The sequence below is a fragment of the Phaseolus vulgaris genome, chromosome 9, assembly GCF_051622355.1.
Source record: "Phaseolus vulgaris cultivar YP4 chromosome 9, ASM5162235v1, whole genome shotgun sequence".
NCBI lineage: Eukaryota > Viridiplantae > Streptophyta > Magnoliopsida > Fabales > Fabaceae > Phaseolus > Phaseolus vulgaris.
The window spans coordinates 31,082,384-31,110,234 of record NC_143506.1 but is presented as its reverse complement, the minus strand read 5'-3'; the positions used below and the strand labels follow the sequence as shown (position 1 = coordinate 31,110,234).

The window sequence follows — 27,851 nt, the reverse complement described above, 5'->3', positions numbered from 1 at the left end:
GTTAATATTTACAATAATTAAGAAACGAGTATGGTGTAAGTACCATCGAAATGGGATAAAAATTTATACCCTAAACTTTTACTTCTTAATACTTTTACTTCAAATTAAGAATGAAAGAGGGAAACGTGCAACATAGGTTCATCAAATTCTTTCCCTTCCTTATCTACATAGGTTATAATTCAGTGAGAGAACATAGCAATGGCAATAAGAATTCGGTAATCGAATAATGGAATTTTGCTCATTAGCTATGTCTATTTGGATATATGTATATATAAAGAGAGTGAGTGTGTTCTAAGATTTTTATATAAAATGAAGTTTAATAAGGAAGAATATTGGTTTGGTGAGTGTGTCTGCAAATTCACATGATTGTGGAAGGTGAACCAAACCAAAAATGTTCCTTTAAATATTTATATTTATTGGGCATGGCACTACCCATATCTCGGATAATGAATGCATGTGAACATTGTGAATTTGACAGAACCGTGACCATGTTGCTAGCGTTCCCCAGTCCAACCAGGTCTCGATAAGTATCCAATAATTTACTCTTGCAGATCTTGTATCTATTCTAGTCACCAGATAAGAACAAAAATTTACAACGGTTTCACTTTTTAACTGTTGAATTGTGAATAAATTCTCAATCTTTCGTAGTTCTGAACTGTTGTTTATCTTTGTATGAACCTGTCATGTCATTGATACGGGTTTGAAGCTTTTGGGTTTCAGGAGCTGAAAGAAGCAGAGTCCAGTGTGAAGTGGGTGGTGCAATTGTGCAAGTTTTTGAATACTGCTATTACAGATGGCTTATAAATCGCTGAGTTCTATCACTGTGTTGGATATTGAATCCCACGGAATTGCAAAAGAAGAAGCTACCACTCTCCACCAACGTCTCACAGAAATCATCAAAATTCACGGAGATGGCTCCCCTGCCACGTGGCAGCACATCAGCAGTAGCAGCTTCCTTAACCCTGAACTTCCCTTCTCCTTCCATCAGATGCTGTACTATGGTTGCTACAAGGATTTCGGTCCCGACCCACCTGCTTGGATACCCGACCCGTATGTCGTTTAAGATATGTGTTGTTTTTTCGATTATGTGGAAGTTGTTTAATTCATGGTGGTGAATGATTGAGATGTGTGTTTAGTTTTGTAGTGAAATGAAAGGTTGGTGACAGTTTTTTATTTTGAACCTTGTTAGGAAAAGTGCTGCTTTGACAAATGTCTGGCAGTTGCTAGAGAGGAAGGGGGAAGAGTTTCTGGGTTCGGCATATAAGGATCCAATTACAAGCTTTGACGATTTCCAGAAGTTTTCAGTCTCAAATCCTGAGGTCAGATGAGTTATTAATATATGCCAAACACTCTTTTCAATGCACTATGGGTGAAATTTATACGTATCTCCATCAAGATTTTAGATTGCAGTTAGTAATAGAATCTTGTTATTCCAGAAAGTTGCAGAAAAATGCAACTGCTGACTTTAATTTAAAGCTGTCACTCTCATTAATGGGGGTTCCGATTACATCTTTTGTGGATACATTTAATAATAGGAGTTTGTAAATAGTGTATTGGTAGCATTTATGTGGGATTTTTCTATTTCTTGAGTTTTCTTGTACTTGGCAGTTTTGTAATTGTGGTTGTGTACTGTTTCAGATATGTTGGAAAGCTGTTTTGGATGAAATGAACATATCATTTTCCAAGCCACCTGAATGCATCTTACGTGATAGCCCCCCAGGGGAAGACCCGTTATCACACCCAGGTGGTCAATGGCTTCCTGGAGCATCCATTAATCCAGCACAGAATTGCATAAATATAAATGGCAAAAGAGGTTTGAACGATACAGTAATAATATGGCGTGAAGAACAACATGATGATCTCCCTCTACAAAGGATGACACTCAAGGAACTGCGTGAAGAAGTATGGTATGCTACAAATAGCCTGTTCTTTTGTTATTATTTGCTTTTTATGCTTTTTCACATGTTGTATTTGTGAATTGTATATGCATGGTTGTTCATAACATGTGAAAATTTGGTTTTATTGATTATTGTTTTAAAGACAATGACGGTTAAGGAATCGAAAGTGGAGTTATTACTGGAAAAAGTAAGTATTATTTGTTACTACATTTCCACCAGGATTTCTAATACTAACTTTCTATATGTTGATTTCTTAATCATTATTTAAGGGCAATGCTTAGCAAAACTGTTTCAAGTAAATGTTTGTTATATATTTTGACTTTAAATGACAAAATTACGAGGATTCCTTGTCAATGCTCAATTTAGAGGCATCCTGACTCATGATTGTGATAATAACCTAGCAGGGACATGGGGTTCAGGATCTTGGCATATTGTGATTTTGACCATTTTGTCGGTTTAGTGCTTATAGAAACTGGATATGAAAACTTAAGGAAGATGAAGTTTACATAGATAAGAGAGACAAACACAGTATATTTCCTTCAATGTATGGTACTACAAAAACAATAACTCTTGTTCTTCTCTGGACCCTTGTCCTCCCAACATATATTTTTCCTGCCCTTTCTTTAGACCACAAAAATGATTTATACAAACCTATCTTATTCTTAAACTAACTCTAATGACATGGTAACTAACTCCTAACTAGTTGTAATTACATCAAATAGCCCTATTCCCATTTCCCTTATTTCTTTTCTCATAAACCTTTGTAATAGGGGTCATAACCTATCAATACTTGCCCATCAAGATGCACCTTGTTCTAAAGGTGGAATTGTGGAAAATGTATGACAATAACAAAAATGAATTGGATCACACTAACTGCATAGGCTATGTCACACTAATTAAGGAAAGAAATAATAGGTAATTAAAACAAAAAATAATAGGTAATTAAAACTATACAAATTAAATCAAAGCACCAAAAGATATCAAATATGTCCTAATAAATAGAAATGGAATTTGTACTAGTTATGGAATAATTATCTTACGCAACCATTGTGGACTAGAGGCACTATCCAGATCATACTACTTTCTCTCTATTTTATATATTGTAAGATTTTGAATTTTTATTTGTATCATATTGTGATAGAAGATATACATGGTAGCAGTATGCAGCAGTTCTTAAATTCATGGTATGTTGTTGGGTTAAGCTTTGAATCTAAAAGAAGTGCATGGTATGATTATTCTACATCTTCACACCCAAATGTTAACAAAATTAAAATTATACCCTGTTATTTCTCTTAACTTGTAGGTTAGTTGCATATGCTCTCAAACATCTGGATCTGGAGAAAGGATCTGCAATTGCGATTGATATGCCAATGAATGTCAAGTCTGTGGTTATCTACCTAGCTATTGTTCTTGCTGGTTATGTTGTTGTGTCGATTGCTGATAGTTTCGCTGCTAGTGAAATATCGAACAGGCTTAAAATATCAAAGGCAAAAGTCGTATTTACTCAGGTTGACTCTCTAATTTCCTCTTATGATTTTTGTTATTATGTATTTTCCAGTTGTTTTAATGATTGTTCTGATTTCTTACTAGTAAAAACCAAAGTTGTTTATTAGTGTTGAAACTATAGTGATTTTAAGAAGGAAGCGAAGGAGTAGAAAAGAAAATAGATATTGGATAATCTAAAATAAATATTCATATGATGTTTTTTTTTTTTTATCAGCAAAGAATAAAATTAAATTAAGAGGGATACAAAAGGGGTATCCCAATCCTTTTACATAAACCAAACCACATTAAGAATCTCCAAGAATAAAGAGATGAACAAACACCCCAGAAGCAATAGAAAGATAATGTTTGCTGCATAAGCAATAAAAATATTCATATGATGTAATACAAAATGTTGGTAGCAGCCCCTATATGTTCTATTAAGAAGTGGACTTTAAGTCTAACTCAACCTCATAAAACCGGCTTATGAGGTGAGGTTTGCACCCACTTATATACTATGAAAGACACTAATCTCTAGTCGATGTCGGATCTTTAATACACCTCCCTCACGCTGAGAGTGACAACTCATGCGTGGAACAATATATTATAAGTGGTCCAATAACGGTTTGATAGTGGGTGGCCTGATAAGCCCAATAAACACTTCTAGGATAGGCTCGAAATGACTTTGATACCATATTAAGAAGTGGACTTTAAACCTAACTCAACCTCATAAAACCAGCTTATGAGATGGGGTTTGCACCCACTTATATACTATGAAAGGCTCTAATATCTAGTCGATGTGAGATCTCCAACATGTTCTAATCCTGATTAAGGAACAAATCATGAATTATAGCGAAACTTGTCAATAGCAACAATAACAACAAAGCCTTGTCTTACTTCGTGATGTCGGCTATGATCACAAACGCCATTCAATTCAGTTGAAAAATGAAATCTTTAGAAATATTGATGATCATGAGATCTCCCGTAATAACTTACCCAGTGTCTTTCTTGGTCTCCTTTTCTTCCTTTTCAAAGGACTAAAAATCATGCAATCGTTCGAAGATACAACAACTCCAAGTTAAAACTTATTGTGCTTTAAGTTTATAACTGAACTTATTGACATAAAAAAAACAACTATAATAGCCTTATCATACTAGGTAAGGTGAATTATATGACGCTTACTCATAAACCAAATTCTTTAGGATTTTATTCACCATAAGATATCCTTTATAATTTTCTCTGGTGTCTTTGGTCTATTTCTCTCTCTTTTTAGATGGTTGAAAACCATGTGATCTACTGTTTTCAATGATATCTCAATTGACCTTCTTTACAAATGTCAATTGCCCTTCTTTACAAATGTCCAAACCATTTCATCCAATTTTCTATCATCTTCTCCTCAATAGGTGTCATGCCAGTATTTTCTCATAAACAATCATGATGTATTTTGTCCCTTTTTTTGTGGCTACACATTCATCCTAATATTCTCATTTCTGCCACCCCTACTTTCTTTTTTCTTGTGTTTTGTCTTTGAAGATCAACATTCATTACAATAAAGTATTGTTGGTCATATGGCAGTACTATAAAACTAAGCATACTAAAAGAAAAATGAATTAAAAAATATAACACAATGTGGCATTTAGAACAAGAAATGAGGCCATGGTTCTTAGAGATGGAACTAGATTGCATTTGCGACATGAGATGGGACAGGGCAACATTTGTGATGGAGACTAGGGCTAGAATTGATCTCAACCAAAGTTAGGGGCTAGTCTACTTCAGGATGGTGTGATTCATACCCAACATAAGTCACTATTGATATGATTCAAGGGAGAAAGAACCTGTCACTCAGATGAATCGGTTGGAGATGTCACGATCACTAGTATGATTTTTTAGTGCTAAAGGACTACATGACAAACACCTTTTATAAATAGGAGTTACATCTAAGCAATGTATTTAAATTATCCAATCACTGTTCTCTTTTTCCTCCTTTTCCTTCATATGAACCAATAATTTGAACGTGTTTGAAGAACCAGTTTATTTCTCAATGGGTTGGTTATTATTATTCTTATTGTTAAAGTGGTTGTCAATTTTGTGGCTAATTGTGGTGTTATAATTATTTAGTTTTTTCATATCCTTTTCTACCTATTCCTTTAACATATTTCATTTTTCAGGATCTCATTAGGCGTGGCGACAAAAGTATACCCCTGTACAGGTGAAAATCCTTTTCCCTATTTGGTTAAGACACTGTAGTTGAGTTGTTCACTTTGTTGCTAAAAAATTTGGTGTCTCATATTGTTGCTTCACAAATGCAGTAGAGTTGTAGATGCAGATTCACCTATGACAGTAGTTATCCCTACCAAAGGATCTGAATTTAGCATGAAACTGCGCGACAGTGATCTTTCTTGGCATGATTTTTTGGAGAAAGTCTATAGTCTCAAGTATGCACTTTAATCTATTTATTCATAGATATTCTCTATTTATGAAATAAAATATTAGAAACAATAAAATATTTGTCGAAGATATGCCTTTACTACCATATTATCATGTTCACTGATGCTCAGCTAATTACAGCATGAGAAGTTTCAATTGTTTATGATATTCTCTTGGAACTCTAATTCTCATTTGTTGTCATGACCTACAGAGGCAAGGAATTCATAGCAACAGAACAACCAGTAGAAACATTTACAAACATTCTCTTTTCATCTGGAACAACAGGTAAGAATTTTGTGTTTTGGCTTGAAAGGATACATATTAGAGAAAAAAAAAGCTTTGTATTTTTGATAAAGGATATTTGAGGTAAAAGGATCAATGTCAACACTTCTTTAACGATATGAAGCTGGCCAAGAGCTAAGTTAACATCATGTTATTTGGTGGTATAGGTGATCCAAAGGCAATTCCATGGACCAATATTACTCCTCTAAAAGCTGCTGCAGATGCATGGTTCCACATGGATATTCGTAAAGGTGATGTGGTGTGCTGGCCCACTAATCTTGGATGGATGATGGGGCCATGGCTAGTATATGCATCCTTGCTAAATGGAGCTTCGATGGCTTTATATGTTGGATCCCCTCTTGGGTCTGGCTTTGCCAAGTTCGTACAAGTATATTTTTATGTTCTAAATTTTCAGTCGTTTATAGCTTTTGTTTCCTGTGAACTGTGAATGCTTGTTTTTCATCCAGATTGGTACATTCTCAGAATTTACTATATCTGAAGAAAAACAAGTACATGTTCAGAAGATAATATTCTGTTATTATTTCTGTTTTACTTTTATATTTCCATGAACTCAAGCAAACAAATCATAAACTAAAAGTGCATGTTCATTTTTTGTCTCTATTCACTGAAATGTAAATAGAAACTATAATTTTTAGCAGTTTTTTCATCTAAGATCTTTTTACTCTAGTTAATTTATCATTTAAAGTATAAGATCTACTAGTAGGTACGTGCATTTGGGGGAAGGTCAAACATATTGCATGTATTTTTGTTCTATTACACAACTGGATGGATGTAGTGTGTTCTGAAGCCTACACCTTTCAGCTCTTGATCTATAAAATGTAGTTAGTTTTTACCATTTGTTATATGTAATTTAGTGGCATAATAGTATATTTGTTTGTTCTACTTAGACTAGTTAACAAAGAAACTCTATTTCAATAATTGTTGTTTTCTTAATCAACTTAATGTTTGCTTTTCATAATTATAAAGGTAGGAAACTCTTAGAGTGAGTTTAGGCTTAACTCAACTATACAATAGATCAACTTAGCTACTATAATTTGATCATATTTCCAATATAATAAAATCATATCAACAATTTAAAATTAAATGTTATGTGTGAGAATTGTATACGAGAGTAGTTATTCAACTGCCGCCTTGTTGTCACAAGTAGTTAGAAAGCTATTGGTCAGCTGTTTTTAGTTCTGATAGTTGTCTGTAACAACTATGCATTCTATCGTGTATAAAATACACAATTGTAATCTCTTTGCTTATTACTTTTCAAATCCTCTGTTTTTTTATTTTTTTGAACTTCAAGATGGTATCTTGAGCCTTGTGATCTCTCCTGGGGACCAATGTGACTTCTTCTCCATGCTCTTTCACTCCCTCTTCTTTCTCTCATTTTATTTCAGAAAAAACTCAACAATATGAACTTTCTTTCATGGAGGCAACATGTTGAACTAGCTATCAAAGCCTTCAACCCTTTATTGTTAAATCCCTCAAATTTGTGTAGGTTTTTTAATGAAGCAGATCATGAAGTAGGTACTATGAAGCCTACGTGATTCTCGTAGGAACTACAAGGTCAAATGTTGTTGTCTTGGCTACAATCTACTTTCCTCTACTTTTGTTTTGTTTTGAGTCCTTGGAGTATTTGTTAAAATATTTGTGAACATATTTTAAAAGTATTAGACAATCTCCTTTCATTGTCTAGTAGACATCGTGCTCCCAAAAGTTTTTAAAGCATTTTTGTTAGCTCTACTCAACCCTCTTCCCCCTTGAAAAGTTGACATTTTATTTCCAATTAACAAACTCTGGAATTTTATGGCAAGTCCTATGGACTCTCATTGGCAAGTAGTAAAGAATTTTGAGATACCTTAACGGTTTCACCTTGGTCTACATATGTTAGCAATCATATTTTATTATTCCATATTTAGCACTTGTTGAAAGGAAAAATGGGCACTTACTTGACCAAACTCGGACTCTTGATTCTCCTTTTCCGCCTCTTGGTTTTAGACTTGTACGAGAAACAAGGACTGGAAAAGAAACAAATTCTTCAACCCACTGAACCCACTAAATCCACCCAAGATAGGGATGATGTAAGATTTGGGAAAATTCTTGTTTATACAAGGAAGACAAATACCATTCAAGAATCTGCCATGTCCATGAATCCAATCCAACATTACATGAGTAAACTATTTTTCCTAATTCTGTAATCTCTAGTAAATCAATCTCTGATTTCTCAACTGCACAGGAACCAGAATCCAGTTTAACACCAACCTATGAGGACCTAGACATTCCAATTGCCCTTTGGAAAGAGACAAGAAAAACATACCACCAAGGCACAACACCCTTTAGCCAATTATCTACCCTTGAAACACTTCTCACCTACTCATAAAGACTTCCTTACAAGCCTAAACACTACCACAACACCTACCTCTGTATCTGAGGCATTTACTGAGAGAAAATGGAAATAGGCCTTGGACCTTGAAATGAGGAACTAGAAATGAATAGTACTTGAACATTGGTTACTCTACCAAATGGAAGAAAACACCAATAGGATGCAAATGGACATATACTATAAATATAAGGTTGATGGATCCATTGAAAGGTACAAGGTAAGGTCATTAGCTAAGGAATTCACTTAAACTTATGGAGGGAATTACTCGGAAACATTTTCCCTAGTCGCAAAAATGAATACAATGAGGGTATATTATCTCTAGTCACAAAAATGAATTTTCCAGCAATGGTTTCTGGTGGTGGTCGGTGGCAGTGGCGATCAACGGTGCAAGGTGGTGGTCAATGAGAAAAGAAAAAAAAAACAGTTGCAGCAATGAAGGCTGCCTAGAAAAAATAATTGCAGTAATGAAGGTTGTGTAGAAAAAATAATTGCAGCAATGAAGGCTGCCCAGAAAAAAATAGCTGCCCAGAAGAAGAAAATAATTGCAGAAGCGTCTCCCAGATTGGGAGCTCTGATACCAAGTTGAAAGAAGAAGATTGAATATATTTATGAATGTATTTACAAATGTGATTACAGTCTAAATTTATAGACTATTTACAACTTAACTAAGGAAAGAAATAATAGGTAATTAAAGCAAGAAATAATAGGTAATTAAAGCTATACAAATCAAATCAAATCACCAAAAGATACTAAATCTATCCTAATAAAGAGAAAACATAATCTGCACTAATTATCTCATAATTATCTCATAATTATGCAACAATATATTATCTCTAGTGGCTAATTCTGGTTGGAACTTGCGATAATTTGATGTAAAACATGTCTTCCTTCTCGGAAACTTGGAGAGGAGATTTACATGGAATTGTCCTCTGGAAAGCTGTTGTCAATACTGTTTGAGTGGAAAGAAATAGATGAAATATATTTCTGAGATCTCTTACAAATGTGATTACAGTCTCTATTTATAGACTGTTTTACAACCTAATTAAAGAAAGAAATAATAGGCAATGAAAGCCAGAAATAATGAGTGTTTAAAGCTGTACAAATCAAATAAAATAAAATTACTAACAAATCTGTCCTAATAAATATAAAATGGAATCTGCACTTAATTATAACATAATTCTCCTGATTATGCAACACTCCCCCTCAAGTTGGTGAATGTATATCTATCATTCCCAACTTGCAAGTAAGATCTTCGAATTGTTTTGTGGAAAGTCCCTTAGTAAACATATCTGCCAATTGGAGTCTTGAAGGGATGTACTCAGTGGCTATAAGACCATCATCCAACTTCTCTTTAATAAAGTGTCGGTCTATCTCTACGTGCTTTGTTCGATCATGTTGAACCGGATTGTGTGCAATACTGATAGCGGACTTATTATCACATGCCAAACCCATAGGAGCTTCATATTTTATTTTTAGGTCATCAAGTATAATCTTCATCCATAAGAGTTCACACACCCCTTGAGCCATGGCTCTAAATTCTGCCTCTGCACTTGATCTTGCAACTACATTTTGCTTCTTGCTCCTCCATGTCACCAGATTTCCACCCAAGAACATGCAGTACCCTGTGGTGGATCTCCTATCAACAATCGATCCTGCATAGTCAGCATCAGTATATACTTTCATGGATAAGTTTTCCCCCTTTTTGAATAGCAATCCTTTTCCTGGAGAGGCTTTTAAGTACTGAATAATTTTATCTACTGCCTGCAAGTGTCTTTCTCTTGGATCATGCATAAATTGACTAACCACACTAACTGCATAGGCTATATCTGGCCTAGTGTGTGAAAGATAAATGAGTTTTCCCACAAGTCTTTGATATTGTGTCTTCTCCACTTTTGGGTTTTCCTCATCATTCCCAATCCTATGATTTTGCTCTATTGGCACTCCAGTGGGCTTACAACCCAACTTACCAATCTCTTTGAGAAGATCAAGGATGTATTTCCTTTGAGAAATAAAGATGCCCTGTCTCGAGTAAGCAACCTCTATCCCAAGGAAGTACTTCAGCTTCCCAAGATCCTTCATTTCAAATTGAGCAGCTAGTCTCTCCCTCAAATTTTGTTTTTCAATCTCATCATCACCTGTAATAATCATATCATCTACATAAACCAAAAGTAGAGTGAGTTTACCATTCTGAGAATGTTTTATAAACAGAGTATGGTCACCTTGGCTTTGTTGGTACCCCAAAGATACCATAGCTTGAGTAAACCTTCCAAACCAAGCACGAGGTGATTGTTTAAGACCATATAGGGCCTTCTTAAGTCTGCACGCCTTATTCCCTTCATTAACAATACCATAACCAGGTGGAATCTCCATGTATACTTCTTCCTCCAAGCTTCCATGCAAGAAGGCATTTTTAACATCAAATTGATGCATTGCCCAACCAAAGTGTGCTGCCAGGGAGAGAATAATCCTGACGGTATTCATTTTTGCCACTGGAGCAAAAGTCTCCTCATAATCGATCCCATAGGTTTGAGTGTACCCTTTTGCAACCAACCTTGCTTTATACCGATCGAGTGTGCCATCAGACTTATACTTAACTGTGTATATCCACCTACAACCCACTGCTTTATTATCTTTTGGTCTCTCTACAATCTCCCAAGTCTCATTCCTTTCTAACGCGCTCATTTCTTCATTCATGGCTCGAATCCAGTTCTCATCTTTTAAGGCTTCTTGTACCGATGAAGGGATTTTGATAGAATCAATAGCTGAAAGAAAACTCTAGTGCTGCATAGAAAGTTTTTCTGTAGACACAAATTGGGATATAGGATATTTGACACAAGATCTTTTTTCTTTTCTCAAGGCAATAGGTAAATCATTTAGGTTAGGTTCAAAAGCAGTATTTAAGGTGTCCTCAAGAGTCTCACTGGTATGAGTTCTTACCTCCGGTTCAGACAATTGAAGTTGCTGTTCGACCAGGACGGGTTCTTGTTGCCTTCGCTGATATTGTTTTCCAAAATATTTGTCTTCATTATTCTTCTCTGGTAATGATGTTGGTGCAGGGTCTTTGTCATCCTCCCTAAGAACGAAATCCTGCAACAAAGGAAAAGGTGGCAACTCAAGGTCCTCAGCTTCTTGAATACTCTCCCCCTGAAGCTGAGAACTAGGAAAGAAAGACTCTGTTTCATGGAAGGTGACATCTTTGGAAATATACACTTTACGACTTTGAGGATGATAACATTTGTACCCCTTTTTGTTGGGGGCATAACCGATGAAGACACATTTGATGGCACGAGGATCTAACTTACCCCGATAAGGACTATGAACATGGACAAAAGCAGGACAACCAAAGACACGATTCTGAAGACTATTCAACATGGGAATAGAAGGATAGAATGTGGTCATAACCTGAATAGGAGTAACACCCTCTAAAACCCGAGAGGGTAATCTATTAATCAAATAAGTGGCAGTCAGGACTGCTTCCCCCCAGTAAGATCTAGGAACAGATGTTTGGAAAAGTAAAGCTCGAGTAACCTCAAGGAGATGACGATTTTTCCTTTCAGCAACCCCATTTTGTTGAGGAGTGTCCACACAGGTTAATTCATGAACAACTCCATTTTCCTCAAGGAACTTGGAAAGGTTTTGGTTCACATATTCTCTTCCATTATCAGAACGCAATCTCTTAATTGGACTTTCAAATTGTGTTTGAATCATTCTGTAAAACTTTACAAACAAGTGAAAAACTTCAGACTTATCTTTCATGAGGAATATCCAAGTTACCCGAGTACAATCATCAATAAATGAAACAAACCATTTTGCACCCGAGATATTAGGAATAGGTGAAGGTCCCCATACATCTGAATGAATAAGATCAAAAGGTTTAGAACTTTTATTACCATTGGGAGGAAAAGTTGTCCGATGGTGTTTAGCAAACTGACAAACATCACAATGAAATGACTCAGCAGACACTTTTGTAAATAAAACAGGAAATAAGGACTTTAGGATACTAAATGGAGGATGACCAAGACGTCTGTGTTGAAGCCATATCTGAGAGGATGACCAAGATTCACGACCTTGCTGAAAATTAGAAGTGTGTGCCTGTAGTCTAGCACCCTTTTTACTTTCTTCATGTTGTAAATAATATAACCCGCCCTGCTCTTTAGCAATTCCAATAGTCTTCCCCGTGGCAAGATCCTGAAAAACACAATGGGAAGGGAAAAATACCACTGCACAATTTAAATCTTGGGTAATCTTTTGAATAGACAAGAGGTTATTGGATAGTTTGGGAACATGAAGCACATTTTTTAAAGGAAATGAAGGTTGAAGGTGAATGTTACCACAACCATTAATGGGGGTAGTGGAACCATTAGCAACAGTAATATATGGCTTACCGGATAAAGTAGTGTAGGATGAAAAAAAAGAGGAATGAGGTGTCATATGATCAGTAGCACCAGAGTCTATAATCCAGATATTTTCAGTACTAGAAGCATTAAAGGATAAAAAACTAGAACTCTTACCACTCATAGTAAAGGAACAATAGCTAGATGGCTTACTAAGGGAGTCCATGAGAGTTCAAAACCAACTTTTTTCAGATTGGCAAAATTTGATCCTGTTCACGCACAAAAAAAAAAAAAAAAATCCGTCGGAAAAATTTTCCGGTGGCGGTTTCCGGCGAGCAGTGGCAGTTCCGGCGAGCGACGGAAGTGGTGGTCGGTGGTGGTGGTCGGCGGTGGTCAATGGCGGTGGCAGTAACGGTCAATGGTGCAAGGTGGTGGTGGTGGTCAATGGAGAAAGGATAAGGAAAATAAAAAGTTGCAGCAATGAAGGCTGTCCAACAAAAAAAAAATTGCAGCAATGAAGGCTGTCCAAAAGAAAAATAATTGCAGCAATGAAGGCTGTCAAGAAAAAATGATTACAGCAATGAAGGCTGTCAAGGAAAATGATTACAGCAATGAAGGCTAAAAAAAAAAAAATTGCGGAAGCAGAGTCTCCTAGATCAGGAGCTCTGATACCAAGTGGAAAGAAATAGATGAAATATATTTCTGAGATCTCTTACAAATGTGATTACAGTCTCTATTTATAGACTGTTTTACAACCTAATTAAAGAAAGAAATAATAGGCAATGAAAGCCAGAAATAATGAGTGTTTAAAGCTGTACAAATCAAATAAAATAAAATTACTAACAAATCTGTCCTAATAAATATAAAATGGAATCTGCACTTAATTATAACATAATTCTCCTGATTATGCAACAGTTTGCAATATGGAAAAGGCATTGTATACACTAAAATAATCACCACGAGCATGGTTTGGATGATTTCCTAAAGTTATGATAGGTTTGAGCTTCAGACAAAGCTAAAAAGATCACACACTATTTATTATATACAATGAGTCAGAGGGAGTAGCAATGTTACTAGTGTATGTGAATGATAATATAATGTCAGGTGATGATGAAGAGGAGCAACAATTATTAAGCCAACATCTAGCTAAGGAGTTTGAAATCAAGACCTTGTGAAAATTGAAGTAACCAATTCTAAAATGGATATTTTCATATCCCAACAAATATACACTACTGATTTTCTGAAGGAAACTGGTAAGCTAGCATGTAAGCTTGCAAGTACACCAATTGATCCAAATATGAAGTTGGGAAATGTAGAAGAAAACACCATTGTTGACAAGGAAATGTATTAGAGATTAGTTGACAAACTCAAATATTTGTGTCACACTAGACTTGATGTTGCATTTGTAGTGAGTCTAGTTAGCCAGTTCATGCACCAACAAAAGGAGATTCCCTTACGAGTTGCACTAAGGATTGTGCAATATTTGAAAGGGACTCCAGGCAAGGGAATTTTGTTGAAACAAAATTGGAATGTAAATCTCAAGTATATACAAATGCTAACTATGTTGGGTCAATTGTGGATAGGAGATCAACTACTGGATATTGTACTTTCCTTAATTGAATCTTGTATCTTGGAAGAGTAAAAAACAAAATATGGTAGGAAGATCCATTGTTGAAGTAGAGTTCAGGGCAATGGCACAAGGGATCTATGAACTACTATGACTAAAAATAATCTTGGAAGACTTAAGAATAAAGTGGGATGAACCAATGAGACTTTAATGTGATAATAAATCTACTAATAGCATAGCTCATAATTTGATGGAATATCATAGAACTAAACACATTGAAATTGATCAATTATATCAAAGAAAAATTAGATAGTGGTCAAATATGCATTCCATATGTCTCCTCTCAAGACCTTGCAGACTTTCTAACAAAAGGGTTGAATAACAACACCTTTGAAATGATTGTTTCCAAGTTGGGAATGGAAAATGCATATTCAACAGCTTGAGGGGGAGTGTCAGCAATCATATTTTATTATTCCATATTTAGCAAATTATAATTAGTGTATAACAGAAATATCCCTGAATCATAGGGATCTCATTATATCCTTGAATAATAGGAATCTGATTATATCCCTGAATCATAGGGTTCTGATTACATTAAGTGATATTATTATATTTCCTAAATTAGTTTTCCAATGTTGTATTTATATCTAGTGTACTTTTAGCAATAAAATCATTCTATTGTACCCTAATATTTGTGAACATCTTCAATTAGAGACATCTAAATGACCTTTCTCTCCAAGCCTTTTGTGATGCAAATTAGGTAGCTGACCTTGATGATAGAAGATATATTTCTGAAGCAGTTGTGTTCCTTGCTCTTAATCTGATTTCTTGGTGATCAACAAAGCAACAAACCGCCAAATCAAGTATAGAAGTTGATTACAAAAGCCTAGCTCAAGTTACCTCAAAATTGTTGTGGGATAAAACTCTTCTCAATAAACTCAGTGTTTCTTTCTTTATATCCAAAGTCTTTTGTGACAATCAGTGTTGTATCTCTTTCTCACAATCTAGTCCTTCATGTTAAAACTAAACACATGGAAATTGAACTACTTTTCGTCAAGAAAAGAATTCTTGCTAAGCAACTTACTGTTTGACACATCCCTGCATCAAATTTGTGGTAGATGTCTTGGCAAAAACTCTCTGTCCAGCACGATTCCTAATTTTTAGAGACAAATACAAAGTGCTAGAGTCTGGTACGAGAACTCAACCACCTTGAGTTTGTGGGGAGGAGGTTGTAAGTATTGACTTGAGAAAAGATTAAACTGTACGAGAGAAAATATCTTATTGAATTGATTCAAGGAAACATTACATAAGCTTTCATATATTGAGAAATCTATTCCTAAAGTAATGATTACAAAAAGATCTTTAGTATCTTACAACAACACACTTGTAATGATTACAATATCTTGTTGTAGCTTAGCAAAATATTTTCTCTTGACTCAACATGTTGCATACATGAATAGTTATTCAAGTGCCTCCTTGGGTGTTAATTTTTTTGTACCAATAGTTAGAAAGTTGTTAGTCAACTGTGCTTTTACTTATGATAGTTGTCTCTATGACAACTATGCATTCTACTATGTATATATACACACAACAATACTCTTTTTGCCATTGGGCTAATTATATCTTTTAGAATTACTTTTCAAACTCTCTGTTTTTCTTTTTCTCTCAAACTTCAAGATTAAGATAGAAAAATGAATTACTGGAATGCTAGAAAGTACATTCAGTCAAGTATCCCTTGCCTTAGATCTACGGTTTAACAAGCAAAACACATCACAATAGTTATGCTCTATTTTGGTCAATCCTTAGGATTACTTTGTATATCCTTTTCTTCACTCTTTATACTTGTGTCTTTTTCAGGATTCTAAAGTAACAATGCTTGGTGTTATTCCAAGTATTGTACGGAGTTGGAAAAGTGCAAATTCCACATCTGGATATGATTGGTCTTCTATTCGGTGAGTAATTTTTGTTGAAGTGAATCAACTCTCTAACAAGGAGATAGGTCATAAATTTGAATATAATTTATGGTTATCCAATATATGATTGGAAATATTCTTTTGAATGGTGTAGTTGCTTTGCCTCCTCTGGTGAAGCATCTAATGTAGATGAATACCTTTGGTTGATGGGAAGAGCTCTCTACAAGCCTGTTATTGAATATTGTGGTGGTACAGAAATTGGGGGTGGATTTGTGTGTGGATCACTACTACAAGCACAAACAGTAGCTGCTTTTAGTACGCCTGCTATTGGCTGTAGTTTGTATATTCTTGGTGATAATGGCCATCCTATTGTAAGTGCTATTCATTAAACTTTTCTATTGATTGAAGTATTACTTGGCACAATTATTAGTGTTTCATATGCTAGTGTGTTAGACAAGGATGTAATGAGAGGTGTTGGAAAGTGTATTATAGGAATAAGTTTAAAATAAAACTAGTCATTATAGGGGGTGAGACTTTTTGAAAAAGTCTATATATTCTTATCTTGTGGGGTGTTGAGAGAAGAAGAATAATAGTTTGTTGTGACAGGGAATACCCTGTGTGAAAGGAAGGAATTCCTTTGTAATTCTTGTTATTCTGTTTTGGGTGGCTAATTGTTGAATAATATAGAAACGAGTCTCTTTTTACATCATCTCTATCTTCTTTTTCCAACTCTTCAGAAGACACGTAACAAGTTTGGTCTGACCTTTCGGATCCTTGAAGGGATACAATGGAGAGTTGACAAAATGCGTTGGAAAGATGGGCCACTGAACAAGGAAAGGTTGTTGCAAAGCTTATGCAGTTAGTGTGGTTAACCAATTCATGCATGATCCAAGAGAAAGACACTTGTAGGCAGTAAATAGAATTATTCAGTACTTAAAAGCCTTTCCAGGGAAAGGATTGCTATTAAAAAAGGAGGCAAACTTGTCCATGAAAGTATATACTGATGTTGATGATGCAAGATCAATTGTTGATAGGAGATCCACCACAGGTTATTGCAAGTTCTTGGGTGGAAATCTGGTGACTTGGAGGAGCAAGAAACAAAATGTAGTTGCAAGATCAAGTGCAGAGGCAGAATTTAGAGTAATGGCTCAAGGGGTTTGTGAATTATTATGGATGAAGATCATACTCAATGACCTCAAAATAAAATATGAAACTCCTATGAGTTTGGCGTGTGATAATAAGTCCGCCATCAGTATTGCACACAATGCAGTTCAACACGACTGAACAAAGCACGTAGAGATAGACTGACATTTCATTAAGGAGAAGTTGGAGAATGATCTAATAGCCACCAAGTACATTCCTTCAAGACTCCAATTGGCAGATATGTTTACTAAGGGACTTCCCACAAAATAGTTTAAAGATCTTACTTGCAAGTTGTGAATGATAGATATACATTCACCAACTTGAGGGGGAGTGTTGCATAATTAGGAGATAATTTTTCCGTAATTAAGTGCAGATTCCATTCTCTATTTATTATGACATATTTGATATCTTTAGTGATTTGATTTGTATAGCTTTAATTACGTATTATTTCTTTCCTTCATTAGGTTGTAAATAATCTATAAATTGAGACTGTAAACACATATCAGAAATACATTCCATCTATTTCTTTCAACTCAAGGGATGTTTGGTTTTGTCAGCATCCTCAAGCTGCATTCAAAAACTTCTCCATCAATATCACATGACACTTATGGGAGGAGATTCAAGAAGTTTTTGCACCTATCGGCGAATAGTTCAATCTGTATATTAGATTGGCATGAAGAAAACAATAACATAATTTTTGGCAACATGTCTGGTCTGCCAGCAGAATAAATATCAGACATCTTCACCTCAGGGCCTCCTCCAACCTTTACCTGTTCCTATGGCAGTATGGGAAGTTATAAGCATGGATTTTATTGTAAGTCTTCCTAAATCAAATGGCTGTGATGCTATCCTGGTAGTGGTGTACACTTAGCAACTATGGCCATTTCATTGCCAAAACTATTGCAGAATTTTTTTAAGTTGCATGGTATTCCCTCTTCTATTGTTAGTGATAGAGACTACCTTTTTGAGCCTTTTCTAGAAGGAGTTGTTTAAATTGCAGGCTACAATACGCAAAATGGGTACTGCTTATCATCCAAAGTTCGATCGGCAAATTGAGGTTTTAAATAGGACGTTGGAAAAATATTTATGATGTTTCAGCTTAGAGAAACCTAAGACATGGGTTAATTTCATTCCAAATATTGGTACAACAACAGCTTTCAAGGGGTAGCTGACTGCACAAGATCTCCACTATCATTGGCCAAATTTGTACTGGGGGAAACGGCTATGGAAGTTGTAGCACAAGACTTGATGACAAGAAAAGAAGCCCTCAAGCAGCTCAAATTTCATTTGGAGAGCTCAATACCAAATGGTTAAATTTTCTAACTGACACAAGAAACCATCACAGATAAAAGTAGGTGATTAGGTGTACCTAAATATTTGCCCTCATAGACATACTTCTGTGCCTACACAGTTATACCTAAAGCTGTTAGCACACTATTATGATCCTTATGTTGTCCTCAAACAAGTGGGATCTGTGGCTAATGGGTTACAACTTCTCGAGGCTTCCCGCATACATCCAGTTTTTCATGCATCTCAATTGAAAATATTAGTAGGAAGTCACCCAGTTGAGAAAGAACTGCCAAATGAACTACAGGGACAAGTTTCAGTTTGTTTTCCAAGCCAGATTTTGGATAGAAGGATTATATAGCACCAAGGTCAGCCAATAAAACAAGTGCTAGTGAAATGGCAGGAGAGAGGTCTAGAAGCGGCTACATGGGAAGACATTTCTACCATACAAAACCAATTTCCAAAATTCAACCTTGAGGACAATATTGTTAAAGCAGCGGCAGGTAATGTTCGGAAGAGAAGTAATGAGAGGGGTTAGAAAGTGTATTATAGGAATAAGTTTAAAAATAAAAGTAGTTAATCATTATAGAGGGTTGAGACTTTTCGAGAAAGTTGATATATTCTTATCTTACTGGGTGTTGAGATAAGAAGGATAGTTTGTTGTGATAAGGAATGCCCTGTGTGAAAGGAAGGAATTCCTTTGTAATTCTTGTGCTTCTGTTTTGGGTGGCTAATTGTTGAATAATACAGAAACAGGTCTATTTGAGTCACCTCTATCTTGTTTTGCCAACTCTTAAGAAGGCACGTAACATATGACATGACTTTATAAGTAATGTTCGATAATCCTAGTCATAAGATTTTTTGTGACCACTGTATTTTTGAGTTCGCAATGACCAAGAGAGTCTATATTTTATTGTTTTTGTCAAAACTGTTTAGGAAGTTTTATATTTTATCCTTATTATATTTTTATTTTGTATCACAGCTGTATCTTACTATTAATATTAGGATTATGTATTTAGAAACAATCCCACAATCATAGGGATTTGTTTCTCTAGAATTAGTTGTCCATATTTCCTAAAATAACTAGCAAGCTCTCATGTATATATAGGTCTAATGACCTCATAATTTAAATAGAAGAAAATATTATTCCTTCTAAACTTGATATGGTATCAGAGCTCCTGATCTTTAGGAGTCTCTGACCGTGCCTGAAAACCCTAAGTTGCAGTCGTCATTGCTGCACAACATTGAGCCTTGCTGCAGCCTTCATTGCTGCACAACCTTGGCCTAATCGCAGCCTTCATTGCTGTGTAGCCTTCACCGCGGCTACTGTTCACCGCGGTTACTGTTCACCACGCACTGTTCATCACGGTTACTGTTCACCGCCGCTACTGTTCATCACTGTGATGGCTGAGATCACTGAGATCGTGAATCCTATTGGGGACAGATTCCAAACTGCTGGAGAATTGCAGAATGTTCATTCTGCTTATAGATTAAATGGAAAAAATTATCTCAAATGGTCTCAACTCATTAGAACCATCTTGAAAGGAAAAGGAAAGGTCAGTCACCTGACTGATATGGCCCCTGATGAACAGGATGCCAAGTTCAAATCATGGGATGAAGAAGACTCCATGATCATGGCATGGCTGTGGAATTCAATGGTCCCAGAAATCAGTGATACCTGCATGTTCCTTAAATCAGCAAAGGAAATTTGGGAGGCAGTAGAACAAACCTATTCTAAGGCCAAGGATGCTGCTCAAATATATGATGTAAAAGTGAAAACCGTGGCTGCCAAGCAGGGAAACAAATCTGTTACAGAATATGCCAATCAACTCAAGTCCCTATGGATGGAATTGGATCACTACCGAGTTATAAAAGCAAAATGTTCAGAAGACTCAGCAATCCTTAAGGAGTATATTGAACAAGATAGAGTCTATGATTTCTTGGTAGGCCTGAATCCTGAATATGATCAGGTTCGAATCCAAATCTTGGGAAAAGAGAAAGTCCCAGGGCTTAATGAAGTGGTAGCCATTATTCGAAGTGAAGAAAGCAGGAGAGGACTGATGTTGGAGACCCCAACTACTGAAAGCTCAGCAATGAAAGCTGAAGGAGGAACAGCCATGCTAACTAACCAGAAGAAAAGCAGGTTTTCCAATATAGAGAAAAAACAGGAGGAAGTCTGGTGTACCTACTGCAACAAGCCGCGCCACACAAGGGAAAAGTGCTGGAAATTACATGGAAAACCCCCAAGCAGAGAATGGGGCCAGAAAGGAGGCCCTCCAAAAAGGGAAGGACAAAGACAAGCACACATTGTTAATGGACAAGGAGAAGAATCTGTCCAGCTGAATCATGAAGAGATAGAAAGGGTAAGGTCCTTCCTTAGTAAATTGGAGAAGCCCTCAGGTATGTGCTCCTTAACATATTCTGGTAAGTTTCCATTTTCTTTTGGACTTACTGCTTCAGATACACCCTTTACTCATTTCTGGATACTAGATTCAGGTGCTACTGACCATATGACCCCTCTACCTAAATACTTCTCCACATATATCCCATGTCCTAGCAACAAGAAAATTTCCACAGCAGATGGAACATGTATAACTGCCGCAGGTGAAGGAGAAGTCCAAATAAGCCCATCTATAACATTAAAACATGTCCTTCATGTCCCTAAATTGTCCACCAATCTGATTTCTGTACAGAAACTCACAAAAGATCTCTCTTGTAACGTTGTTTTTCATAACAACTATTGTGTATTTCAGGAAAAAAACTCAGGGAGGACGATTGGACATGCTAGAGAATGGAATGGCCTATACTACATGGAGGATCCTAATCTTGGTATCAATAGTCACTCTCTCATATCTGAATCCACCATGACCAATAAAGAGAAAGCTCAACTATATCATTGTCGGCTAGGACACCCTTCATTTCAAGTTGTAAAAGTGCTCTTCCCTTCCTTGTTTCAGAATTTAAATGTGGAGAGTCTCCATTGTGAGGTGTGTGAGCTTGCGAAACACAAGCGTGTACCTTTTCCCATTAGTAATAAAATGAGTCCTTTCCCTTTTTTTCTTATCCATACTGATGTCTGGGGTCCTGCTAATATTCCTAATATCTCAGGTGCTAAGTGGTTTTTAACCTTCATAGATGATTGTACACGGGTGACTTGGGTTTTCCTATTGAAACATAAATCTGAGGTTAGCTCCATTTTTGTTCAGTTTGTGTCTATGATTAAAAATCAATTTGGAGTTAATATCAAGAGAATTAGGTCTGATAATGCTAAGGACTACTTTAACCTGGTGCTAAACTCTTTTTGCCAAAAGGAAGGGATAATTCATGAGTCTTCATGTGTTAACACACCCCAACAGAATGGGATTGCAGAAAGAAAAAATGGGCACTTATTAGACCAAACTAGAGCTCTACTTTTTCAAAATCATGTCCCTAAGAAATTTTGGGGGGAAGCCCTTCTTACGGCCACCTACCTAATCAATAGGTTACCCTCTAAAATCTTAGCATCAAAAAGCCCCATGGAAGTCCTATCCTCCTTCTACCCACACCTAAACCCTACAAATAAACTCCAACCTAGAATATTTGGGTGTGTATCCTTTGTGCATGTTCATAGTAATGAAAGGGGAAAGTTGGACCCTAGGGCTGTCAAATGTGTATTCTTAGGGTACTCAACCACACAAAAAGGATACAAGTGTTTTCACCCCCCGTCAAAGAGATTCTTTGTGTCAAGGGATGTCACATTCAACGAACACGAGAGCTACTTCCAGCCTCATCTTCAAGGGGAGAATGTAAGAGAGGAAGATGAGCCTCTCATGCTTCCAAATATGGCATTTGGACCTGAAATTGGGACAAATAGCATTGCTGTCCCTGAAACTGAGACAAGAACAAAACAAGCACCTGAACCAGCAGCAAGACCTGAATCAGCTCCTGAACAGGCACCTGAATCAGCAGCTGAATCTGCACCTAATGGTGGTGGGAAATTCGGAAAAAATCTGGTATATTCAAGAAGAGGAAAGGTCATTCCAGAATCTATCCATGTCCAAGAATCCAACCTACCATCTTTACATGAGGTAACAGTTTCTAATCCTAGAAATTCCAATAATTCTAATGAGTTTATTTTGGAAAATTCAGAAGCACAGGAGGATCAAAACCTGGATCTTCCTATGGAGGCACTAAACAAGAACAGGACCTGGGAGCTTGTCACCTTACCAACTGGAAAAAAACCAGTAGGGTGTAAGTGGGTATACGCTGTAAAGTATCGGGCTGATGGGACTATTGAGCGTTACAAGGCAAGGTTAGTAGCCAAAGGATTCACTCAAACCTATGGAGTGGATTACTTGGAGACATTTGCTCCGGTTGCTAAGATGAACACGGTCAGAGTAATATTGTCATTAGCAGCAAATCATGATTGGGATATGCAGCAGTTCGATGTGAAGAATGCATTCCTACATGGAGACCTTGAAGAAGAAATATACATGGAGTTGCCCCCTGGCTATGATGGACAGGTTGCTGCTGGAACCGTTTGTAAGCTAAAAAAGGCTCTATATGGGCTGAAACAATCCCCAAGAGCATGGTTTGGAAGATTCACCAAAGTTTTGACAAGTTTGGGCTACAAACAGAGCCAAGGAGATCACACTTTATTTATTAAACATTCAGTTTCAGGAGGAGTAACAATATTATTGGTGTATGTAGATGATATTATAATAACTGGAGATGACAAAGAGGAGCAGCAAACGTTAAGTCAATGTCTTGCCACGGAATTTGAAATTAAGACATTAGGGAGACTTAAATATTTTTTGGGAATTGAAGTGGCCCATTCCAAGAAAGGAATCTTCATATCTCAACAAAAATATATTACTGACTTGCTTAGAGAAACAGGAAAGACAGCCTGCAAACCAGCAAGTACTCCAGTTGATCCAAATATAAAGTTGGGAAGTGCGGAGGAGGATAATGCCGTGGACAAGGAAATGTACCAAAGACTCGTGGGCAGGCTTATTTACTTATCTCACACTAGGCCAGACATTGCTTTTGCTGTGAGTCTAGTCAGTCAATTTATGCACCAACCAAAGGAGGCACATTTGCAAGCTGCCCTTAGAATTGTGCAGTATTTAAAAGGGACTCTAGGAAGAGGGATTTTGTTCAAACGAAACAAAAGTGTTCGTCTTGAAGCATACACGGATGCAGATTATGCAGAGTCAGTTGTGGATAGGAGATCAACTACTGGATACTGCACCTTCCTTGGTGGAAATCTAGTGACTTGGAAGAGTAAAAAACAAAGTGTAGTAGCTAGATCAAGTGCTGAAGCAGAATTTCGAGCAATGGCCCAAGGAATATGTGAACTTCTATGGCTGAAGATTATATTGGAAGACTTGAAGATAAGATGGGATGAACCTATGAGGTTATATTGTGACAATAAATCTGCAATTAGCATAGCCCACAACCCAGTACAACATGATAGAACTAAACATATCGAGGTGGACAGACATTTTATCAAGGAAAAGTTAGACAGTGGCTTGATTTGCACCCCATATGTGTCCACTCAGAGTCAACTTGCAGACATACTCACCAAAGGACTGAACTACAGTAACTTTGAAAGAATTATATCCAAGCTGGGAATGGAGAACATCTATTCACCAGCTTGAGGGGGAGTGTCAAAACTGTTTAGGAAGTTTTATATTTTATCCTTATTATATTTTTATTTTGTATCACAGCTGTATCTTACTATTAATATTAGGATTATGTATTTAGAAACAATCCCACAATCATAGGGATTTGTTTCTCTAGAATTAGTTGTCCATATTTCCTAAAATAACTAGCAAGCTCTCATGTATATATAGGTCTAATGACCTCATAATTTAAATAGAAGAAAATATTATTCCTTCTAAACTTGATAGTTTTAGTTCCAGAAGATATGATTCTGAGTTTTTACAAACTGATAAAATTTCAAATGATCTATGGCCCTTCACTTTTCATGAGCAAACTAATAATACTGAGAAAAATTTTTCAATCTTCTTTTCTATTGCAGCCACAAAATGTTCCGGGAATAGGCGAGCTGGCTCTTGGTTCCCTCATGCTTGGGGCATCAAATACACTGCTGAATGCTGACCATTATGGTGTCTATTTCAAAGGAATGCCTCTATTGAATGGAAAGGTGGGCATACCATTTATTACGTGGTAATTGTGTATTTGGGTTATGTGAGATTATACAGTTGAGTTTCTCTTATCAGGTTTTACGGAGGCATGGGGATGTATTTGAGCGTACTGCTAGAGGATACTATCATGCACATGGTCGTGCAGACGACACAATGAACCTTGGGGGAATCAAGGTAAACATCCTGCCTAGATATTAGTAAATTATTTAGATTGTTTATGAATATGAACATATGATGTCAAATAAAAATTAACCTCTTTTAGAGAAAAGCAAACATTCTCTATTTCTTTATGTAGTTCCTGGGAACAAGGTGATGTTCTGTCACTGATTTTGATGTATACAAGTATGCTATGATTCCTCTTGAGTTCGTGTATTAACTTCGTTTGGTACAATTGTTATCTGCCGTGTCTCATTCTCATTTTACATTTATTTATTTATTTTGGTGTCTCTTACAAAGATATAAGCAAAGACTGGTAGGTTTTGAATATTTTAGATTCAAAATGCAATTGCAGAGGATCTCCCTAGGGTGTAATAATCTTCTATAGCTGGTAGAAAATTGTAGGGAGAGAAAATCATGGTCACTTAATTGGCATATTAAAATAACCTTAGTAGAATGCATCAAAATTAAATGTTAGTCTACTAAGGATATGTGGCATGAGTTGGATAGTGTGCAGCCTAATCATTGAAACAGAGAAAATATATTTATCTTGGTGATATCAAGTAGTTGAGGCTTGTTTCATTAAAGCCTTTTTAACTAAAATTTGCTATATTTTTTTTGTACTTCCAATCATATACATTCTCAATTCTATTGATGTTTTCTTTCTTAATAAAAAGGTTTCTCTGTCTGAGAAAGACTAGTCTTTTTCTGTATATAGTTTGAAAAGTTTTAGAATTCTACTTTATTAGTGTGTTCTGACATTTCATGCTGTTTGAGTGGACAGGTGAGTTCGGTTGAGATTGAACGCATATGCAATGAAGTAGATAGCAGTATTCTGGAAACAGCTGCAATAGGAGTACCACCTTCTGGTGGTGGACCTGAGTTGTTGACTATAGTAGTAGTATTCAAGGATGCAAATTCCAAGCAAGATTTACACCAATTGAGGATGTCTTTTAATTCAGCTCTCCAAAAGAAACTAAATCCACTGTTTCGGGTACTGATTATTTTCCTATTAGAAGAGTACTAGGAATACACTCTTTCTAAATACATTGTTTTATTGATTAAAATTTATTATAGATTAAATATGATGTGGGATCCATAAAATTTTATGATTTTCAATAAATTTCAGTTAATAAAAGAGAGTATGTTAAAAATTGTGTGCTTAGTATTTCTCTTTGTGATAATTGTTTTACTTATGTGAAGGAGGTTAATGTGCTAGAGTAGGTAAACTCATTTTTGGTATTACCTATCTAGCACCTATCTATAGTTCATCATATCTTTTTGTATTTTACTTGTAAGAGCCCATATAAATGAATGGATCAGCTAAGAGATAATTAAGCTCTCTTAGGCATTTTTTTCAAATTTCCACTCTTAAGTTGGTATTACTATTAGAGCGGGTAGAGCAGGTTGATTCTGCTCTATTTGTCATTGTCCAGTGTGTTCACCGCTATCTGTTGCCATGTTGTGTCGTCCATCGGAGGCCACGGTCACTGGCCATCCTCCATTGTTGTCTTTAAATTTTAGCAAACACTTGGTTGGGTTTGTCTCGTCAAATGGCACAACCCAGTACTCACTGTTGCCATCAGCAGGCGTAGTTTTCGCTTGAAAGAACTATATCTAAAGCACCTTAGCAATGGAGAACCCAATCACTCTCGGAGGGCAACTCCTCCCCACAGCTGCCACAGGAAGGATTTGTGGATGATGCATCTGGGTCACCTCCGTTACTATGTACAACATAAGTCAAGGAATTTTGACACTCACTTATGAGTTTGTGTGGATAAAAAGTTCCTTCATAGCTGAAATTGTGAGATACAATAAATGAGAATATCCTGTGGTAACCAAATAGCTATTCATATTAGCTTCCAATTCTGTATTTCATGATTGAACCATAAATATAGAAATTGATTGTAGTTTTATTTGGAAGAAGTTGTTGCCCAAGAAAATTTGCAAGAAATTTGTCAACTCAAATGATTAACTTGCAGATATTTTGACTCAGTCTTTTAAATAGACCTTGAATTCAATACGTTAGTTCCAAGCTTGGTATATAATCTTTATGTTCCATCTTGAGAGGGAGTGTCAAAATTGCTTAACTAATCTGAAGGGGGTTAACCTTTTTAGAATAGGTTAACCCATCTTTTGTATCACCTATCTAGCACCTATGTGTAGATAATCTTATCTTTGCATTTTACTGAACTCATATAAAGGAATAGATCAGCTAAGAGCAAATTCAGCTCTAGACATTTTTTTTCATATTTCCATGTTTAAGTCTCTTATTTGGACAAAACTTACATAGAGCACATATGGTATTGTTGGTGTTGTTTTTCAATTAGAATTAGAGTTTTAATTCAATAATCTGCATAATATAGAATTCCATTAAATGTTATCTCACATTACCCAGATGAATGTCTAAATCTAATTGGAAAACTACATCAATGTCATCTATGATACTGTGTGTGTTTTCTCCTTTTTATTATTCAGCAAGTTCTTTCATTATCACAGCAGTTTAGTGCTCTAAATATATGCTCATTTGTGTAGGTTTCTCAAGTAGTACCACAGCCATCTCTTCCAAGGACGGCTTCCAACAAAGTCATGAGAAGGGTTTTGCGTCAGCAGCTTACAGAAACTAACCAAAGTTCTAAAATATAAAGCTGTCATGTTATTCAAGAGTCATTATGGTTCACAGTTAAAACTTTTTTTTTGGTACTGTAAAAGAATAATATTTCGTCAATTAGAAAATAATGCACAAATGGTATATAACTAATTCCCATTTGTAGAGATGGAAATAAAATATGAATAGAAGAGTTTGAATTGTACTTTGAAA

The 27,851-nt window shown here is 36.0% G+C and overlaps 1 protein-coding gene across 4 annotated transcripts; it reads left to right on the top strand.

Annotated features, from left to right (window-relative positions):
- Positions 1 to 101: 101 nt before the first annotated feature.
- On the top strand, positions 102 to 27,851 carry AAE17 (acyl-activating enzyme 17). Of its 4 annotated transcripts, none has more exons than XM_068628239.2 (15): positions 102 to 517; positions 721 to 1,050; positions 1,190 to 1,319; positions 1,639 to 1,907; positions 3,202 to 3,406; positions 5,549 to 5,589; positions 5,690 to 5,815; positions 6,019 to 6,092; positions 6,257 to 6,477; positions 16,240 to 16,334; positions 16,450 to 16,666; positions 24,748 to 24,873; positions 24,950 to 25,048; positions 25,815 to 26,024; positions 27,566 to 27,851. In XM_068628239.2, the coding sequence occupies exons 2-15, from the start codon at positions 794 to 796 to the stop codon at positions 27,674 to 27,676; spliced, it is 2,181 nt and encodes a 726-aa protein (XP_068484340.1). In that variant the 5' UTR covers positions 102 to 517; positions 721 to 793; the 3' UTR covers positions 27,677 to 27,851. The 4 variants fall into 4 exon arrangements, 3 of the variants coding, with proteins under 3 accessions (XP_068484340.1, XP_090150931.1, XP_068484341.1); XM_090294805.1 differs by having other exon boundaries at positions 204 to 517; positions 1,639 to 1,902; XR_016515366.1 differs by having other exon boundaries at positions 244 to 517; positions 6,257 to 6,467.

Excerpts from the sequence above, each read along its gene's own strand:
- AAE17 (XM_068628239.2), top strand. The coding sequence starts at position 794 with ATGGCTTATAAATCGCTGAGTTCTATCACTGTGTTGGATATTGAATCC. Across the intron at positions 16,667-24,747 it reads GTGATAATGGCCATCCTATT|CCACAAAATGTTCCGGGAAT; the intron begins GTAAGTGCTATT and ends TTTCTATTGCAG. Across the intron at positions 26,025-27,565 it reads AACTAAATCCACTGTTTCGG|GTTTCTCAAGTAGTACCACA; the intron begins GTACTGATTATT and ends TCATTTGTGTAG.